The 21,922-nt window shown below is 43.6% G+C and overlaps 2 protein-coding genes across 2 annotated transcripts in view; one reads left to right on the top strand and one right to left on the bottom strand.

The window, feature by feature from the left end:
* Window positions 1–1,742: 1,742 nt before the first annotated feature.
* mepce (methylphosphate capping enzyme) lies at window positions 1,743–13,098 on the bottom strand. The gene is made up of 4 exons (XM_062957455.1): window positions 11,247–13,098; window positions 7,840–8,058; window positions 4,858–4,984; window positions 1,743–2,999 (listed from the first exon to the last, which is right to left on the bottom strand). The coding sequence occupies exons 1-4, from the start codon at window positions 12,792–12,794 to the stop codon at window positions 2,947–2,949; spliced, it is 1,947 nt and encodes a 648-aa protein (XP_062813525.1). The 5' UTR covers window positions 12,795–13,098; the 3' UTR covers window positions 1,743–2,946.
* Window positions 13,099–18,599: 5,501 nt separating this feature from the next.
* Window positions 18,600–21,922, top strand: part of zcwpw1 (zinc finger CW-type and PWWP domain containing 1) — a 35,952-nt gene continuing 32,629 nt past the window's right edge. Inside the window, 2 exon segments of the mRNA XM_062957454.1 lie at window positions 18,600–18,830; window positions 19,781–19,934. The gene's annotated coding sequence lies outside the window, so the exon portion shown is untranslated.

The raw sequence follows: 21,922 nt of genomic DNA, 5'->3' as shown, positions 1-21,922 counted from the left end.
GCATGGGCAAACTTTGTCCCTCTCTCCAGGTATTTTGGACTTCAACTCCCACAATCCCTCACAGCCTCAGGCCCCTTCCTTTTCAGCTTAAATGGCTGAAGGGGGAAAGGGCCTGAGGCTGTGAGGGATTATGGGAGTTGAAGTCCAAAACACCTGGAGAGAGGGACAAAGTTTGCCCATGCCTGATCTACATTAAAATGGCATATCCATAAATATATAGCTTTGCCCAGCCACGCGTTGCTGTGGCTTATGGGAATCCTTTGTTGGCCAGGTGGAATAGCAGTGAATAGCCTTGCAGCTTCCAAGCCTGGCTGTTTTCTGGAGTAGCACTTTCAATCAAAGATAATCTGTATTTTATAGGCAGTTTGGAAGAGGCCTGATCGAAGAGGCCCTGGGTGCCATTAAATGGCTGAGTGGGTTGCTAGGAGACAAAGTGGGCAGAGCTTAGCCTTTAACTGGCAGCAATGGGGGAAAAAAAGTTATTCCTCTCCATCTAATTAGGACATTATTTTTCTTTGGTTTTTTATGTAAAAACACAGACTGGATGACTGGCTTTTGTGGCCAAATTTGATGTGATTTGGTCATGTAGTCATGTTGTTTAAGTTAAGGGGAAAACGGTTAAAACATTTTCATATACAATAGAGCAGGGGTCCTCAAACTTTTCAAGTGGAGGGTCAATTCACAGCCCCTCAGACTGTTGGGGGGCTGGACTATGATGAAATAGTCCAAAATTAGGATTGTTCAAGTCATTTCAAGTCATTTCAGACTTAGGTCAATCCTAAGTCTAAAGTTTAGGACAGAGGCCAGGTCAATGACCTTGGAGGGCCTTAGTTTGGGGACCCCTGATCTAGACGATCTCATAAAACCATAGGTAAGCAAAGAGATCTCCGAAGGCCATCTAGATGGTTTCATAAGACCATAGGTAAGGAAAGGAGCCCCCAAAGGCCATCAAGATGATCTCATAAAACCATAGGTAAGTAAAGGCACCCTCAAAGGCCATCTAGACGGTCTCATATGACCATAGGTAATGAAAGTGGCCTCCAAAAGCCATCTAGATGGTCTCATACTTTTGGAAAGTGACCTCCAAAAGCCATCTAGTTGGCCGTAGCTAAGCAAAGAGACCTCCAAAGACTATCTAGATGATCTCATAAGGATATAAGGTAAGCAAAGAGACCTCCAAAGACCAGGTAGACTTAGGTCAACCCTAAGTCTAAAGTTTAGGACAGGGGCCAGGTCAATGACCTTGGAGGGATGCATCTGGCCCTCGGGCCTTAGTTTGGGGACCCCTGCAGTAGAGTCTCACTTATCCAACACTTGCTTATCCAACGTTCTGGATTATTCAACGCATTTTTGTAGTCAATGTTTCAAGATACAGTGATATTTTGGTGCTAAATTCATAAATACAGTAATTACTACATAGCATTACTGCGTATTGAACTGCTTTTTCTGCCAAATTTGTTGTATAACCTGATGTTTTGGTGCTTAATTTGTAAAATCATAACCTAATTTCATGTTTAATAGGCTTTTCCTTAATCCCTCATTATCCAACATATTCGCTTATCCAACGTTCTGCCGGCCCGTTTATGTTGGATAAGTGAGACTCTACTGTATATAGATACCTTTTCCCCCTGCAATGGGAAACATAACCTGAAATGAAAGAGCTGTGATTAAGCCCACCCCCCAAAACACCGAGAAGCCTAACCCACCCATTGTGACTCACAAGGCAAGGCGGCAGCTGGAAATAATCCATATTCTTTTTTATTTTTATATATATATTTATATAGAATCAACATCTTTGTAAAGATAAACTCCAGCTGAGGATAGGATCGGCGGAGCATCGGCCTCGTTTTCGGACCCTCTGAAAAGGCATCGTGTCCTTGCTGGCAAGCACTAGAGTCCATAGGCATTCTCGTTTAATTTTTTTTAAGATAACGGCCACCTTAAATGGTTCAAAAGGTAGCGTGTGGGGCAAAATGGTAACCTGGCTCCCCTCCTGAAGCAAGCAAAGCATGTTACCCTTATTTAATCCCTGGCCAAAATAAAGTGTGTGGCCCTTTAAGAGAGGCGGCTTATGGCATTGCTTGGTTGTGTGGATGGTACCCTCTCTTCAAAACATTCGGGGAGTCTCCTAAAACCCCAAAACGTGGGGTGATTCCGCTCCTAAAAAGGAGCTTTGAGGGAAGGCACCTGTCTCCAATCCAAGAAAAAGCTGGCTTTTCTTCACCCTCCCTTAAATCTTTCTCCAGAAAACTTTTTATTTTTTAAACCACAACTTCCAGGCCTTGGAAGTAACCGGTGTTTCCCAAAAGCTTTGGTCTTCCAGCTATTTTGGGCGCAGCGGGAGCCCAAAACAGATGGAGGAGCAGAGTTTGGGAATGAATTTATCAAAGCCCAAGAACCGAATTTAACACCATTTCATTCTGAAAAATGTGCCCGAAGGTTTGGGACAACTTTGGCTCTCGTTCCGGGTGTTTTGGACTGCGACTCCCACCATTCCTCGCAGCCTCGGGCCCTTTCCTTTTGCCCCTCAGCCGCTTAAGCGGCTGAGGGGCAAAAGGAAGGGGCCCGAGGCTGCGAGGAATGGTGGGAGTCGCAATCCAAAACACCCGGAACGAGAGCCAAAGTTGTCCCATGCCTGCTTTAGATACGTAAACACAACCCAAATCTCCCTTTCTTTGTGCAGAAAATGGGAAGCAGCCGGCATTTGAAAAGAGTGTGCAAAAGATGGCTTTCTGCCTTGCCCCAAAGCCCTTTGCCACCCGCTTGCAAACCCCTCTCTTGCCCCCCATGTTCCCCCGCCAAGAGTCAGATTTCGGCCCAGAACCCGCTCCGCTTCCCCTTCCTTCTCCAAGGGAGGAAAAGGCTCCTGTCCGGCCCCCTCGGCCCCGGAAGCGCCCCACGTACAGGTGCTGTCCCCGGCGAGTGGATCTCGAGGAGAGGGTTTCCTCAGTGGCCTCCTGGGCGCGTTTTGTGGAAGAGATAGATGGGCCGCTGGAATCCTGCAGGAGAGAGAAAGAGGGTTGTTAAATGGAGGGATTTCCATGAAGAACCTTTACTTCTGCTCTTCTCTGGAGATTTTGAAGCAGAGGCAGGATTGGCCATCTGTCGAGAGGGCTTGGATGGTGTCCTGCCTGGCAGAAGGGGGTTGGCTTGCATGGCCCTTGGGGGTCTCTTCTAACTCTAGGAATCCATCCCAAAGTTACTTCAAGCCACTGATACCTTATTTATTTATTTATTTATTTATTTACAGTATTTATATTCCGCCCTTCTTTCTCACCCCGAAGGGGACTCAGGGCGGATTACAATGAACACATATATGGCAAACATTCAATGCCAACAGACAAACAACATTCAGTTTTAGACAGACACAGAGGCATTTTAACATCTTTCCAGCTTCACGATTCCGGCCACAGGGGGAGCTGTTGCTTCACCGTCCATTGGTGGCTGTTCTTCCTCATTTCTTTTCCTCGTGTTTTGCTGGCAGTTTTATGGTGTTGTAGATTAGTTAAATTAACCTCCCGCATAAAGCGTACCTAAATTTTCCCTACTTGACAGATGCAACTGTCTTTCGGGGCTGCATAGGTCAACAGCAAAAGCAGGGGCTTTTTTTTTTTTTAATGGTCGGAGGCTTAACCCGACCCGGGCTTCGAACTCATGACCTCTCGGTCAGTAGTGATTTATAGCAGCTGGTTACTAGCCAGCTGCGCCACAGCCCGGATATAGGATGACAGTACTGGGTAATTTTACCAACCAGCTCCCCTTTGACCATCAACTTACTACTGAAACCGGGCTTGGCTTGGAGCCACTGACTTCTCTGCTGATGCTCCACTTTCGACTCTATTCCTCCTGGGACTTAATGGGGACTTTTGTTTTCAGATTTTTTTATTATTTATAATTATTTTATTTTTTGTGGAGACTTCTCTCAATTTTCTCACTGGCTTATGTTTATCACTGATGACATGAGCTTTGTGAAATATACTTTTTAATTGATGAGTCTCCACAATACTTGCAATTGGTTTTGAATGTTTTTAATGCTTAATATTTATTTATGGGGGTTGCTGTGTGTTTTCTGGGCTGTATGACCATGTTCCAGAAGGCCATACATGGAACATGGCCATACAGCCCGGAAAACACACAACCACCATGATTCCGGCCATGAAAGCCTTCGACAACACATATTTATTTATGCCTTATTTCAGGATGTTGTTGTGCTTTGTGTGATTATTGTCTTGTACTTTATATTAAATGTGCTTTGATTTGCATTGTATTATGTTGTGAGCCACTTTTGGGTTCTGTTAGGAAGAAAAGCAGGATATAAATAAGGATTTATTGTTATTATTATTAGCTTATCTATCTCAGGGTTGGACTGGATGGCCCTTGGGATCTCTTCCAACTCTAGGTTTCTATCTATCAGTCATCTATCTATATCTCTCTATTTGGGGCAGTTGGACTGGATGGCTCTTGGGGTCTCTTCCATCTCATTAAATTTATCTATCTATTCATTTTTTGATCCACAATCAATTTATCTAAGTATTTCGGTCTTGGATTGGATGCCCATTGGCATTTCTTCCAATGCCATGATTCTATCTATCTTAATCTGACTAAGTCCCTTTACACCTGCTATTAAAATACATTTTCAAAGAGTTTTAAGACTATCTATCTATAAACACACACATAAGACCAGTAGGATATACACATGATATCCTATGTATTAACTCCCCTGCCTTTTCTCTTTATTCAATGGAATCTCAATTTTAAGGTTTAATATTAACACTGAAACCTTAATGATGAAATCTCAATTTACAAAATACGCAAAAATATTTCCAGTGCATTCTCCTCCCAAACCCTCCTGCTCACCTTTTGGCGTGTTCCTCGGCATGGCGACTAGCTCATAGCTGCAGAAACCCACTTCGGAGGAAGTCAGGTAAGAGGGGAACTGGTCCGGCTTCAGCTTGATCCGGTTGAAATGCCTAGATATCGTTTCCTGGGGGAGAAACAGGAAAATTAACGCCAGTCCTGGAGTTCAGTTCTGTGCCCCACGGTGGCAAAAACAGGGCAATATTTATGATGGTGACAGACTCAATCCACGGAACCTACATTCAGCTCAGAAAGTGGGGGAACGCTTTTACGATCTTTTGTCTTCTCCAACCCTCAGAATGGTCTCTTCCAACTCAAAAGGACAACTGGAAGTAACATGCCATCACTTCCTGCATTACACGATGCTTTTGACACGAAATAAATACATAAATTACAAAACATGGACCAGTATATTGGGATTTTGGCGGGGATGGTGAACTTTAAATGCAATGGTTTTTTGTATTTATTGTACAATTTCTTTGCATTTGCCTGTACAGTGTTCCCTCACTACTTCGCGGTTCACTTTTCGCAGATTCGCTATTTTGCGGTTTTTCAATAGACTCTAAAAGAGTTATTAAAAATCATAAAAAATACAATTTACAGCCTAAGGAAGTAAGGGATGAGAAGCCAAAAGGAGAGAAAAGAAGCCCAGGCGGCAACGGGAGGAGAATGAGGTGATTTATCAGCACACAGTTGGTTGAGAAAGACTTAAAATAGTGTATAACTATTAAAATAATGTATAAATATTAAAATAAATATAGTGTCCCTACTTTGCGGATTTTCACTTATTGTGGGTGGTCCTGGAACCTAACCCCAGCGATAAGTGAGGGAGCACTGTATTTGGCTTGAATCCCTATGGGGAGAAAGGCAGAATAGAAACAGAATAATAATTATACTATGTAACAAAATTTGAAAAAAAAATCTGTTCCTGGTTTGAAAGTGTTAATTCCTGTTTAATTGTGCGGTGCTTATTTTGAAGGTAGTTGTTCTACTCCAGATACTTCCATTTTTCTAACTACCACAAACTATAATGAATTGTTTGAGCCTCTGTGATGAGATATTTATTGAAAAACTAGAGCAAAATGTGCAATTGCAAATGTCCCTCCTGCAGACAAAGTGTTTGTAGTTTGGATTGCTGTGAATTTTCCAGGCTGCCTGGTTATGTTCCAGAAGCATTTTCTCCTGATGTTTCACCCACACCTATGGCAGGCATCCTCAGTGGTTGTGAAGTCTGTTGAAAACTAGGCAAGTGGGTTTTCTATATCGGTGGAATAATGTCCAGGGTGGGAGAAAGAACTCTTGCCTGCTTGAGGCAGGTGTGATTGTTACAATTGGCCACCTTGATTAGCACTGAATGGCCTTGCAGCTTCAAAGCCTGGTTGCTTCCTGCCTGGGGGCATCCTTTGTTGCAGTGGTTCTCAACCTGTGGGACCCCAATATTCCTCCCAGGAATAATAACAGCTGGTAAACTGGCCGGGATTTCTGGGAGTTGTAGGCCAAAACACCTGGGGACTCACAAGTTGAGAACCACTGCTTTAACAACTGCCACGTCAGACTACATAGAGAAGCCACTGAAATCCACAAGCATGTGAAGAATTTCAACAGAAAGAAGGAAACCATGAAAATGAACCAAATCTGGCTCGCAGTATTAAAAAATTCAGGATAGTAAATAAAGGACAACACTCTGAAAACAGAGAAATTCCAGACATGAAACAATCTGGGACAATTAACACCTCCAAACAAAGGATTCTCCCAGATAGGAAGAAGCTAGGTCTTGAGGCCCTAAGCCATCAAATGCTAACTAAGGTGATTAATTACAACATCCACACCTGCCTCCAACAGACAAGCGTTCTTCCCCCCACCCTGGACCTTACACAGATATATTTATTTATTATTTACAGTATTTAAATTCCGCCCTTCTCACCCCGAAGGGGACTCAGGGCGGATCACATTACACATATAAGGCAAACATTAAATGCCTTAACATAGAACAAAGACAAGACAAACGCAGGGCTCTGAGCTGGCCTCGAACCCATGACCTCTTGGTCAGAGTGATTTGTTGCAGCTGGCTGCAGCTGGTTGCTCAACAGCCTGCGCCCCAGCCCGGCCCCTTTATAAACCTCCTTCGCTTAGTTTCCAATATATGTCACACCTGAGGATGCCTGCCACAGATGTGGGCGAAACGTCAGGAGAGAAAGCTTCTGGAACATGGTAAATACGGCCTGAAAGACTCACAGCAAGCCAACCACTGCTTTGTTGGGAGGTGCTAGCTGTCCCCGATTGATTCATGCCTGGATAAACCTTTACAATGTTTTTATGATAGAACTACAGTAGAGTCTCACTTATCCAACACTCGCTTATCCAACGTTCTGGATTATCCAACACATTTTTGTAGTCAATGTTTTTAATACATCGTGATATTTTGGTGCTAAATTCGTAACTACAGTAATGACTACATAGCATTACTGCTTATTGAACTACTTTTTTTGTCAAATTTGTTGTATAACATGATGTTTTGGTGCTTAATTTGTAAAATCATAACCTATTTTGATGTTTAATAGGCCTTTTTTTAATCCCTCCTTATTATCCAACATATTCGCTTATCTAACGTTCTGCCAGCCTGTTTATGTTGGATAAGTGAGACTCTACTGTAATTAGGAAATGACATTATTAACCAAGGAACAAAAATAGTGTTACATAGTGTTGCTGTGTTATTATCATCACCACCATCATCAAACCCACAAGGGCCACTTTTGTGTGCCTTGAAAACTCTGATTCTTTCTGGACCGCAATTGCCTTCCACCCTGTCTGCCAATTCTCCTCCCACCCCTTTGCTTTGTCAGTTCCATTTTCTAATTTCCCAGAATCTATTGTGCAAATGCTTTGGGGCCATAGGTTGTTGGTGGAACAGGCCTTCCCCCACCCCACTGACACTGGAGAGACGGCCAAAAGATAGCAAGCAGCAGGAGAGTGATGCCTCACCGTGAGGTTCTTCCTCTTCTTGTAGGAAGACCAGGCCTGGGGCTCGAGGACCAGGATGCCCCCGGGGCGCAGATGGCGGTAGATGCGTTTGAAGAGGCGCTTGAGACCCTCGTCCCCCCAGTTGAGGTGCACCCACTTGGTGAGGCTCAGGCACAGGATCACGTCGTACTCGGGCCGCTGCGCCTCCAGCAGCTCGTCCCGCTCCAGAACGTAGTTGCCCTGCGGGGAAAGAGATGGGAAGAAAATAAGACGACCTTAGAGCAGGCATGGGCCAACTTCAGCCTTCCCTCCAAGTGTTTTGGACTTCAACTCCCACCATTCCTAACAGCCTCAGGCCCCTTCCTTTTCCCCCTCGGCCGCTTAAGCGGCCGAGGGGGAAAAGGAAAGGGCCTGAGGCTGTTAGGAATGGTGGGAGCTGAAGTCCAAAACATGTGGAGGGCCAAAGCTGGCTCTGTGCAGCTTTCTTATCTCAAAGCTACATGCTCCTTCCCTCCTTCCTATACAGAGCAGTCATTTTCCTTGGAGGAGTCCAGATACAAGCGGGGGAGTCATCTGCCACTGGCTTTCACCTTGAAAGGGGTCTGGCTCTGCTCCGGTGCTGGGTAAACAAAGCGCATATAGTAGGGCAGCACAGCTGGAAAAGATCTAACCAATTGTCTCCCATTCCCTTCTATCTCTGGCCTGGAAGAACTGACCACTCAGCGATTCCTAATATCTCGTTTGAGGGCTCCGAAGCCAGCCCAATCTTAGGAGAGCACCAACCTTTGCACGCAGCTTAGAGGGATAAACACTTGTCACGCAAGTGGGCCGCCTGGAAGCTAGGGGAGAGGGAATGTATATACAGTAGAGTCTCACTTATCCAACGTTCTGGATTATCCAACGCATTTTTGTAGTCAATGTTTTCAATATATCGTGATATTTTGGTGCTAAATTTGGAAATACAGTAATTACTACATAGCATTACTGCTTATTGAACTGCTTTTTCTGTCAAATTTGTTGTCTAACATGTTTTGGTGCTTAATTTGTAAAATCATAACCTAATTTGATGTTTAATAGGCTTTTCCTTAATCCCTCCTTATTATTCAACATATTCGCTAATCCAACATTCTGCCGGCCCGTTTACGTTGGATAAGTGAGACTCTACTGTACATATAATATTGATAATATTATAATGTGATACAATATAATATTATAATAATACACTATTTTAATTGTATATTATATATTCCATGTAATATTACTAATAATGTTGCAGTATAGTTGTATAGTACAATATAGTAATATATAATGCTTATATTGTGCTATGCTAATAATATAATAATGTAGAGTCTCACTTATCCAACATAAACGGGCTGGCAGAACATTGGATAAGCGAATATGTTGGATAATAAGGAGGGATTAAGGAAAAGCCTATTAAACATCAAATTAGGTTATGATTTTACAAATTAAGCACCAAAATATCATGTTATACAACAAATTTGACAGAAAATGTAGTTCAATATGCAGTAATGCTACATAGTAATTACTGTATTTACGAATTTAGCACCAAAATATCACAATGTATTGAAAACATTGACTACAAAAATGCGTTGGATAATCCAGAACATTGGATAAGCGAGGCTTGGATTAGTGAGATTCTACTGTAATTACTTTATTTACGAATTTAGCACCAAAATATCACAATGTTTTGAAAACATTGACTACAAAAATGCGTTGGATAATCCAGAACGTTGGATAAGTGAATGGATAAGTGAGACTCTACTGTATATTCCATGTAATATTACTAATAATATTACAGTATAGTCTTAAAGTACAATATAGTAATATATAATGCTTATATTTTGCTATGCTAATAATATAATATATTGTATGTACAAATAACTTGCAAGCTGCCCTGTGTCCCCTTTGGGGTGAAAAGGGCGGGATCTAAATGTCGTAAATAAATAAATAAATGGCAAGGAATTGACAGGAATGATAACTCAAAGACAGACATGGGCTAACTTCAGCCCTCCAAGTTGAAGTTGGACTTCAACTCCCACAATTCCTAACAGCTGTTATTGTATATTTTAAGTTATATTACAATGCTTTTTAGTTGTGAGCCGCTTTGAGTCACCATATGGAGAAAAAGCAGGATATAAACAAACATCATAATAATGATGCCTGGTTTAACTCAACTGCAAGACACAACAACAAAGCCACCACTAGGAGGTAGGGGAAAGCTTGTCCCAAAACCAACCCTTTATGTTTTGCGATATAAATATCACACCTCGTTTCCATTTTATCTGGTGGGCCCTACACATCTAGGAGCAAACTGCTAGTTCTGAATGCCCGTTATTTTGAGACTGTTTTACCCAGCATTGTTCCTTCCCTTTCCAAATAGGGACTGCCCCCTGGTTCCAGTGAGTCCAAGATCCCCTCCGGTCCCATCCTGCCACCTCAACAAAGGATCCCCTGCCAGGTGCAGCGGATCCACCTGAGGAACTGGTCCTGCCTCCGCCTGGGATGAAAGACCAATCAGAAGCAACACATAACCCAGTATGTGATCAACTTCCTTGAAGCTCCTCCCCCAAAGTCAGATGGCTATTCTTGGAGGGCATGCCTATGCATGTAGTGGACTAATCACAGTTGCCATGGGCCATCGGGCTAATTAAGCGTCAGAAAGCAGCGACAGTTTACTGGGTGGCTTACTGGCCAGAGGTGCAAACACATTAGATCAGGCATGGGCAAACTTGGGCCCTCCAGGTGTTTTCGACTTCAACTTCCACAATTCCAAACAGCCTCAGGTCCCTTCCTTTCCCGCTTAAGCAGCTGAGAGAAGACATGAGGACCATGGATTAAGATGGGAGGGGGAGTCATAGAGAGGAAGGAGCAAGCTTGCTTTCTGCTGCCCTGGAGACCAGGACGCAATGGAACAACAGCTTCAAATTAAAGGAAAGGAAATTCCACCTGAACATTAGGAAGAACTTCCTAACTCAGAGAGCTGGGTTGTTGTGTCTTTCGGGCTGTGTGGCCATGTTCCAGAAGTATTCTCTCCTGACGGTTCGCCCACATCTACGGCAGGCATCCTCAGAGGTTGTGTGGCATGGATACCTGCCATAGATGTGGGTGAAACATCAGGAGAATACTTCTTGAACATGGCCACACAGCCCAAAACAACCCTGTGATCCCGGCCATGAAAGCCTTCGACAACTCAGAAAGAGCTGTTCAGCAGTGAAACTCTCTGCCCCGGAGTATGCTGGAGGCTCTTTCTTTGATGGTTTTTAAACAGAGGATGGATGGCGATGCTTTTGAATGCAATTTTCCTGCTTCTTGGCACAATGGGGTTGGACTGGATGACCCACGAGGTCTCTCTCTTCCAACTCTAGGATTCTATGATTATAAAGCCGTGAGTCTCCCCCTTGCCTTACCTTGATGAAAATGACGTTGTTGGGGAACACGGAGGCATCCGTCCCTTCCTGAGGGACCCTGGGAGCAGCGATGGGGCCCCGGCTAGCCATCAGAGAGGCAGGGAAGGTCTTCCTGGCCCCGGGGCTCGGACCCTCGTCGCTCTGCTGCTGCTTCTGTTGGTGCAGCTCCTCAGAGAGGTAGTGCCGGATGTTCTGCCGGGCCGAGTGGATGAGGTGCCCATCAATGTCCAGCCCCACCATCCGGGCGGGCCCCCACTTCTTAGCCACGCTCAGGGTGAAGTGCCCCACGTTGCAGCCCACGTCCAGCACCTCCTTGCCCTGGAACCACTCCGGCTTCATGACCCGCAGCCGGACATCCTCGCAGTCAGGGTTGCGGTAGCCATAGTACTTGCAGTAGTTGCCGTACTGGAATTTGTGCCGGGGCTGCCGGCGGGCAGAGGCAGGCGGAGGGTGGCGGGAGCGGGGGGCGCTGCGGGGGGCCCTCTCAGGGCTGCTCCTTGGAGGCTGTTCGGTCGACGCATGCCGCGTGGCCGCCCCTTCGGATTTGCTACAAGTCCTGCGCCGCTTGCGATGGTGCCGGCTGCTGGCGCTGGCGGAAGAGGCCACGGAGGCGCAGGAGGGGGTGACGCACCCCCCGGAAACCTGCTGGTGGCCCGGCGGGGGTTCTCCGTGCCCGGCGGGAAGCAGCGGGGAGACCACCTCATCCCTGCAGTTGATGATGGTGTTGAGTTCGTAGGGCTGGGGGGTGGCCCCGTTGCAGGGCTTATTGCAGGGCTTGTTGCAGGGCTTCTGGCAGGCCTGGCAGGCGGTGGCGGGCGGAGCGGGGCCCTTGGGGCCTCCGCCCTCGGTGCTGCCCCCCCTCTGGGCCCCCCGGTGCCGGTGCCGCTTGCGCTTGGCAGGCGAGGCCAGGACAGGGGGGTCCTCCTGGGCGTTGTTGAGGCTCAAGGGGTCGGTGATGTCCTTGGGGATGAGGATCTCCACGGGGTCGCGCCCTTTGGCCGGCAGCGGGGACGACTTGGGGGTCTCGGCGTTGAGGGCCTGGTTGACCTCCTCGTCCAGGAGGCTGTTGAGGTTGAGCGGGTCGAAGATGTTGCCGCCCAGGAGGAACTCCGAGGGGAGCACCGGGTCGCACTCCGAGTTGACCCTCCGGCGGCGCTTGAAGGCCGGGTGCTTGAAGCCCCCTCCTCCGCCCACGTTGCAGCTGTTGCGCCTCTTGTTGGGCCTCTGTGGAGGTGGCGGTGGAGGCGGCTGTGGGGCCTGGAAGCCATTGCGGGGCCTGCTGAGCTCGGCCAGGCTGTCGCCCTCCTCCCCAGAGGCCTCGCTCCCTCGCTGGGGGTCTGCCGAGGCCGAAGCAGGCGCTGAGAGGCCTCCATCCCCGCCGCCGCGGGCCCCTTGGCCCTTCCCCGCCCCGCCGCCACCTTTCCCGGCTGCCTTTCCAGGCAAGTCCCCGGCTCCACAGGCCGCGGCTCCCTTGGGCGGGGGTTTTGGCAGCGGCGGCGGCGGGGCCGGGACTCGGAAGGCCTCCTTGTCCGTCGCCATCTCGATCATCCCTCAGGCCAGCCGGGGAGAAGCGCGCCAAGAGTCCCTCTTCCTCTCCTCACGTTGCTCCTGCCTCGGACTGCTTTCTGCGCGTGCGCAGTGGCTCCTCAGCCCTCACGCGCAGGCTTCCCCGCTACTCTCTCCCTCCTTCCGCGCGCAGCCGCACTCCGCGCTAAGTCAGGTTTCCGGCGCGCAGCCGCAGAGCCATCCGCTCCCCGCCCTCTGTCAGCGCATGCGCAGCCCCGCCAGCGCTCCGTCCAAGGAAGAACGCTTCGCGCCTCCCGAGTTCCTGCGATGGCACGTTCCCCCCTCAGCGCGGGGCTTATATATGTAAAGGGTGGGGCTTATGGAAGACACGCCCCCTCCTCACGACGACAGCCAATCAGAGCCCAGCGCTCTCTCGAGCCTCGTGGATTGGACACCAATCAGAACCTTTTCCTCACAGGGCTCCAGAAGGAGCCGCTCCCCTTCTTTCTCCCGCCTCCTGATTTAGATTTCGACCAATAGAAGACCAGAAAGGGAGCTCTTCTAACCAATCAAAGCCCAGCACTCGCATCTAATTTTTCTCCTGAGAGTGGGTGAGGGTCCTTGTCGGTGTAGGGCTGTCTACACCAGACGCCTGCAGCAGCGTTACTTCGGGCTTTAAAATCGCAAAGGAAAGGCCTGGTAGATATATTTTCCCGCACCGGACGTGCTAAATAACAACCTTTACGTCACAAGGCGCAAGCTGTCAACTGCTATAAACCTGCCCCGAAGAACAAGCTATTGTTTTTTGCAGGCATTGGCTTAGCCTGCTAAAAAACAGCCTCACTCACCAAAGCATCACAAACACTGTAATTTAACCACGAACCAATACTTTCGGATTGTTTGTGCAAAAAGGGGAAGGAAAGAAGAATTTTAATCATTTTTAAAAGTCCCAATATGGACTGTTGTCAAAAGATCACATGCCTCCACTTGCCTTATAAACCGAGGCCCGCAAAGTTCTCTGGGAAGTGTAGTTTTGTTTCAGGCCCCCCAGCGGCGCCTGCGCAGAATGTCGCAGGCGCCACCGCTTGTCCCCAACTGCGCAGGCGCGGAAGGTGGGTAAACAAACAGACCCCAGGACATGCGAGGAGAGGCGCCAATGAACCAACCTGTATGTCAAACTGCGTTAATTCGACAGTGTAGATCAGGCATGGGCAAACTTGGGCCCTGCAGGGGTTTTGGACTCTAACCCCCACCATTCCTCACGGCCTCAGGCCCTTTCCTTTTGCCCCTACCTTACACACACACACACACACACACATTAATACATAATAATATGGCATATTGTATTTACATATAATATTCACAATATTATATTGTAACATGATATAATACTAATACAATATAATATTAATTATATATTACATGTAATATTACTATTAATATTACAATATATTGATACAGTACAATATAGTAATTTATTGCCAGTATTGTGCTATGCTAATAATATAATATTGTATGTAAATTTAATTTGTAAGCCGCTCTGAGTCCCCTTCGGGGGTGAGAAAGGCAGGATATAAATGTAGTAAATAAATAATAAATAAGAATACTGGCACTCAGATTCACAGCTATTGCCTATGCTTTCGTATCACAAAATCACAAGTCGAACACTTCCCAAGTGTCTAGGACTGTGTGATGTATTATTTCGGATGATGCGTGCAGATCCCAGTAGGGTGGCCTTTTGCAGTTGGCAGATTGTACTTTTGTCAACGTCTATTGTTTCCAAATGCCAGCTGAGATCTTTTGGCACGGCACCCAGTGTGCCCATCACCACCGGGACCACCTGCACTGGTTTCTGCCAGAGTCTTTGAAGTTCAATCTTGATGTCCTGATAGCGGCTGAGTTTTTCCTGTTGTTTTTCATCAATGCGACTGTCACCTGGAATGGCAACAATTATCCAAACCTTTTTCTTTTCCACAACTGTGATGTGTTGTGTTCCAGAACTTTGTCAGTCTGGATTCGGAAGTCCCACAGTATCTTTGCGTGCTCATTTTCCAATACTTTTGCAGGTTTGTGATCCCACCAGTTCATTATTATTATTATTTTATTTTTTCTATCCCGCCTCCCTATCCCCAAAGGGAGTCGGAGCAGCATACACAGGGCCAAGCCCAAAAACAGAAAATAAGCGAAGTAAAATACATGTATAAACAGCAACTTCAACCAGATAAAACACATTAAAAGCAACTAATACAATATAATAAAAGTAAAAACCAATTTAAAACATAGGATAATAACACAGAAGGACCACCATTTAGGAAAAATGGAATAAAATGGGAAGGCGGTCTAGACAAAAGTGCAAAGATGTGTATTATAGTGCCATTTGGGGGCGTAGAAGGACAAAGTGGTCAACATTCTCAGCAAGAATGGGAGTGAGATTGAGCTTCAAGTTTCTTCCAGGAAAGAGTAGAATAAAGGGGCATCATATTCCCTGGCACTTTAAAAATGAGCTAAACCAACATAAGGCTTTGATCAATTTGTTTCACCTTACCCATTGGATCACAGAATAAAGTAGTTGGAAGAGACCCCCATGGGCCATCTAGTCCTACTCCCTGCCATGCAGGAAAAGCACCATCAAAGCATCCCTGACAGATGGCCATCCAGCCTCTGTTTAAAAGCTTCCAAGGAGGGAACTTCCACCAGACTTCGAGGTAGAGATTTCCACAGTTGGACAGCTCTTCTTAGGCAGGAAGTTCTTCCTAATAAAGTTCAGGTGGAATCTCCTCTCCTGTAATTTGAATCCATTGCTCCGAGTCCTACTTTCCAGGCCCCCTAGATGCATTGTCATCTTGTCGTGGCGAGGAGGGTTGTGTGTTCCAATGAACTTGCAGGCATAACTACCAGACTTGAGTACAATCCCAAGACCCCGATGGTGGATCAGGCGGAAGATAACATGGTACATGTTACAATGGCTGTGAAGGCAGAAGAAGGCTGCAACAGATTGAGAAGCCAACGTTGTCGTGTTAACCACTCTGTGAAGACCTCCACACATTAAAAAAATTCACGCACAGGCATCTTCCAACAACTTGGAAGGACATCGTACACAGATAACACAGGATCACCTAAGTAAGTTTCCAGGGCAGCAGAAATCAAGCTGGAGTCTACCTTTCTTCTTTTAATTTTTCTGGCTTTAGCCTGTTATGTTGCTGTATTTGTAATGTATTGTATGTATAGGGCATAACATAATTCTGACATCCACATTCTCAAACCTGATACCACCAACTCAAAAAGATACCTGTATTTAACTGGATGTTTTTATGATGTGCCTCGCCTCAAGCCATAAAGAAGAATGGGTAAGAAATATTATTATTATTATTATTATTATTATTATTATTATTTATTACAATACAGTAGAGTCTCACTTATCCAAGCTAAACGGGCCAGCAGAAGCTTGGATAAGGGAATATCTTGGATAATAAGGAGGGATTAAGGAAAAGCCTATTAAACATCAAATTAGGTTATGATTTTACAAATTAAGCACCAAAACTTCATGTTATACAACAAATTTGACAGAAAAAGTAGTTCAATACGCAGTAATGTTATGTTGTAATTACTGTATTTATGACTTTAGCACCAAAATATCACGATATATTGAAAACATTGACTACAAAAATGGCTTGGATTATCCAGAGGCTTGGATAAACGAGGCTTGGATTAGTGAGACTCTACTGTACTTATATTCCGTCCTTCTCACCCATAGGGGACTCAGGGCGGCTTAAAATAAAACACAGTATAAAAATATTACAGGCAATTCAATCAGTTAAAAATTAAATGCATTAAACATTTATTAAAAATATGCATACAAATACACAGTTGGCGCATTTCGAATCTGATAACTGGTCTGTCATTGAGTTCTAAGATGATGATAATTGATGCTGCTGTTATTAATCGAAAGCCTTAATAATTATTATTATTACGAAGTGTATAGCATGATCAAAGATAGACTCAGACTGTTTTCACTGAATGCAATTTTCAGGGCCCTTCTACACTGCCATATAATCCATAATATCAAGGTTTATTATCCATATTATCTGCTTTGAACTGGATTATCTGAGTCTACACTGAGGCCCCTTCTACACAGCTGTATAAAATCCCACATTATCTGGTTTGAACTGGATTATATGGCAGTGCGGAATCTAATCCAGTTTAAAGCAGATAATGTGGATTATCTACTTTGATAATCCAGATTATATGGCAGTGTAGAAGAGTCCCAAGTCTTAAATGAGGAGCCACTGAGGGAGCTGCATATCTCTAGCTTGGAAAAGAGAGAAAGATAATCTGACATTCTTTTTTATCTGGAGGGATGTCATATAAAAGAAAGAAGAAGAAGCCTCTTGGTGACTCTGGGGAGATATATTTTAAAGAACAACGGTTTTACAATATAACATTTTTCAAGACTTGAGATAGCGTGCTGATTTGTGTATTTTAATAAATTTTAATGATTTTAATAACCCTTTGTTTAAATCCATTATTACATGTTTTCAGTTTAAAATTGTACAATTTTTTTCTGCTTTTAAGGGAGGAAAGTGGAAAAACAATAATAATAATAATAATAATAATAATAACAATAATAAACAATTAAATGCATAAGAATTGGTGAATTATAATCACAAGAAAAAATCCCAGCTAAACATAAAGAATAATTTCTTGAAATTAAAACCTGCCTGACAATGGACCTAAATTGCCTTTGGGGAAGGCAGTTAGCCTTTGAAGTAACTGCTTGGGGGGACTACAATTCCCATTTGCCCCAAATGCATGGCTGTGGGTTATGGGAGGTGTAGGTCCCCCCACAAACATTTTTATTTATTTATATCCCACTTTACAGAGACTCAAAGAGGCTCACAATAAAAAACATTACAACTTAAAATATACAAATATACAATAATAAAACAGTACTATCATTAAATCTTATTAGTAATTATATTTAGTATATTACTATTACTATATTACAATATTATTATCAATATTATATGTATATGTGTGTATATATATATATATATATATATATATATATTATTAGCATAGCACAATATTAGTATGATATATGACTACATTGTAGTAGACCACTATACTGCAATATCATTAATAATGTTGGATTATTAGTATATTACATTATAATATCAATATTATATGAATATGTGTGTATATATATAATATTATTAGCATAGCACAATATTAGTATTATATATGACTATATTGTACTAGACCACTATACTGCAATATCATTAATAGTGTTGGATTATTAGTATTATATTGTATTACATTATAATATCAATATTATATGTATGTGTGTGTATATATATATTATTAGCATAGCACAATATTAGTATATATTGTACTAGACCACTATACTGCAATATCATTAATAATGTTGGATTAGTATTATATTGTATTACATTATAATATCAATATTATATGTATATGTGTGTATATATATATATATATTATATTACTAGCATAGCACAATATTAGTATTATATATGACTATATTGTACTAGACCACTATACTGCAATATCAATATTACATGTAATATATAATATACAATTATATTATTATATTGTACTATATTATTATACTATTATGGTTATTATTATTATTATACTTCTTTCCCCAAACCAGAAAGCAATGCAATGCCTTCCCTTCCCTACATCAACGAGGCCATTTCTTTCCAGACCCAGGAAGGTCGAACCAATTTTCCACGTGGGTTTGCTCCTCTGCGAATCCTTTCGTCCCTCTCCGCTTTCCGTAGCAAGGCATTAAAAAGCATTGAGGGCTTCTGCGCATGTGCGGAATCGCTAGCCGATGGGAGGGGGGAGTAGGGCTCGTCCACATTCCATGAGTCATGCCGATACACAACAACACCATGTAAGAAGGACCCGGATGGAGGCAGCGGCGGAGGGGCGCATGCGCAGATAGCCCTCTCTTGCGCGAGGGGCGGAGCAAAAAAAAAAAGGCGCCAATCTTCCAAAGCAGAGTCGTTGCCTTGTTTTTACCTCAGGAAATGGCGCTCAACTCCTCATGAGGTGATTTGAGGGGAAAATAAAAGAAATATAGCAGCACAATATAGTCTCAATAATATATCCAAACAATTTTCCCCACCACTTGGCATTTTTAATTTTATAATAATATTAATAATAATAAATATAATAATATGTATTAACCATTTTTCCCCTTTTGGCTCCAGGTTTAAATGAAAGAGATTCCCTAGCCAACATTAAGTTTTATAATGATTTTTGTGTCTGTATGTAATTTTTAATAAAATATTTTAAATAATTTTATCCCATTAAACAGGCACATTTTGATATTTTACATTAACGTTAAATAGTATTTTAAGGAGCTGAAGAAGCCAGAAGATGTCTCCCCACATTTAAATAGTTGCTCTAATATATATATTATCTTAAAGGGATGAATTGCATCTTCTGTAATCTATAACAGACTTATATATACAGTAGAGTCTCACTTATCCAACATAAACGGGCTGGCAGAACATTGGGTAAGTGAAAATGTTGGATAATTAAGAGGGATTAAGGAAAGCCTATTAAATGTCAAATTAGGTTATGATTTTACAAATTAAGCACCAAAACATTATGTCATACAACAAATTTGACAGAAAAAGTAGTTCAATACACAGTAATGCTATGTAGTATTACTGTATTTACGAATTTAGCACCGAAATATCATGATATATTGAAAAAATTGACTACAAAAATGAGTTGGATAATCCAGAACGTTGGATAAGTGAGACTATCCACAGTAGAGTCTCACTTATCCAACATAAACGGGCCGGCAGGAGATTGGATAAGCGAAAATGTTGGATAATTAGGAGGGATTAAGGAAAAGCCTATTAAACGTCAAATTATGTTATGATTTTACAAATTAAGCACCAAAACATCATGCTTTACAACAAATGGATAGAAAAAGCAATTCAGTACAGGATAATGTTATGTAATAATTACCTCATTTATGAATTTAGTTCCAAAAATTCGCAATGTATTGAAAAATCGACTACAAAAACATTGACAACTAAAAGGCAAACTGCGTTGGATAATACAGAACCTTGGATAAGCGGAGCTTGGATAAGCGAGACTACTGCATATATGAAGGGATGAGTGGCATCTTCTGAAATTGTAAGACTTTTCTGTTATAGTTTGTTTATTTATCTATTGTGTCAGAAGCGAATTGAGGGTTATAATATATTTAAAAACAAACAAAGTTAAAAACTTGGCATGACACTAAATTTCCTTTGACCAGACGCTATCCACTTGGAGTGCCTCTGGTGTGGGTGTGAGAAGGTCCTCCATTGTGCATGTGGCAGAGTTCAGACCGAATTGCAGTCAGTGGTCTGTGGTTTGCTCTCCTCCACACTCGCATGTTGTGGACTCCACTTTGTGGCACCGTTTCTTATGGTTGGTTCTGGTGCCAGAGCGCAGTCTGTTCAGCGCCTTCCAAGTCGCCCCGTCTTCATTGTGCCCAGGAGTGAGTCTCATCCGGTCTCAGCCACTGATTGAGGTTCTGGGTTTTAGCCTGCCACTTTTGGACTCTCGCTTGCTGAGGTGTTCCTGTGAGTATCTCCGTAGATCTTGGGAAACTATTTCTTGATTTATGGTGTTGGCATGATGGCTGATATCCGAACAGAGAATGGGCTGGAGATGTCCATTCCTTGGTCCTGTCCCCATAGTAAAGCCTTCACTTGGATGGTGGGCAGTGTGGTGTTTGTGGAGGACATTGGCAGGGCTCTTGTACATGTTCATGGAGCCTCCGGTGGCCTAGGGGATAAAAGCCTTGTGAGTTGAAGGTTGGGTTGCTGACCTGAAGGCTGCCAGGTTCGAATCCCACCCGGGGAGAGCGTGGATGAGCTCCCTCTATCAGCTCCAGCTCCATGCGGGGACATGAGAGAAGCCTCCCACAAGGATGGTAAATCATCAAAACATCCGGGCGTCCCCTGGGCAACGTCCTTGCAGACGGCCAATTCTCTCACTCCAAAAGCAACTCTGGTTGCTCCTGACACGAAAAAAAAATGGTGCTCACTGTAACCTGCAAAGTCATTGGCGGGAGGGCCATTTGTGTCTCCTGAGTAGTGGGAGATATAGCTGTTTGTGGAAGTTCCACACCAAATTCCACACCAGTAGAGAGAGTAAGGAACACTGGGATGTCTATGGTGGAGGAAAAACAGAAAATCTAGGATGGACTTGTCCGTATGATTATCATTGATTGCTATTTTAGTGTAAAATTTTATTTTGTGTAATAATCTGTTTTTATATTGTTATGTATTGTATATTATGTATTATTGTTGTAAACCGGCCTGAGTCCCTTCTGCTCCAATACCTGCTAAATAGTATAATTTCTCCAGTGACGTGGGGCATAGAAATCCTATGATAATGCGGTATGTCTCATTGAGAGCCGAATCCACTCTTTAAACGTGGAGAGATGTCTTCCACGCTGGGCATTCGTATTCAGCAGCAGAGTAGGCAAGCGCAAGGGCAGATGTCTTCACCATGTCCGGTTGTGATCCCCAGGTTGTGCCAGTCAGATTTCGTATGATAGTATTTCTAGCACCCACTTTTTGCTTGATGGTCAAGCAATGCTTCTTGTAATTCAGACCATGGTCCAGAGTGACTCCCAGGTATTTTGTTGTGCTGCAATGCTCCAGTGGGATTCCTTCCCAGGTAAATCCTCAGAGCTTTGGATGCTTGTCTGTTCGTAAGATGAAAAGCACACGTTTGCATTTTAGATGGATTGGGAATCAGCTGGTTTTCCTTGTAATAGGCAGTAAGAACACTTAGAGCTTCGGAGAGCTTCTGTTCAACCATTTTAAAGCTCTCTGCTTGAGCGGTGATGGCTTGATCGTCAGCATTAAGGGATGAATTGCATCTGTAGTCTATAATAGACTTTTCTATCATAAAATTCACAGTTAAAATCAAAACATATTCAAGGCTAAAAACCATAGCACCCCCAGACTTTCTCTTAAAAGCCTTCTTTAAAAGCCTGTTTGAAATATATACTCAGAAAGGAAATAAACCCAATTAAGAGCTTGATGAATAGGCAGAAATTTATTTCAACAAATCCAAATATAGGAATTTTATTTTTAAATTTTTATTTTATTTTTCAAATCTTT

Source organism: Anolis carolinensis, chromosome 6 (genome assembly GCF_035594765.1).
Source record: "Anolis carolinensis isolate JA03-04 chromosome 6, rAnoCar3.1.pri, whole genome shotgun sequence".
Classification (NCBI taxonomy): domain Eukaryota; kingdom Metazoa; phylum Chordata; class Lepidosauria; order Squamata; family Dactyloidae; genus Anolis; species Anolis carolinensis.
The sequence above is the reverse complement of the archived record's forward strand: the minus strand, read 5'-3'. Positions and strand labels throughout refer to the sequence as shown.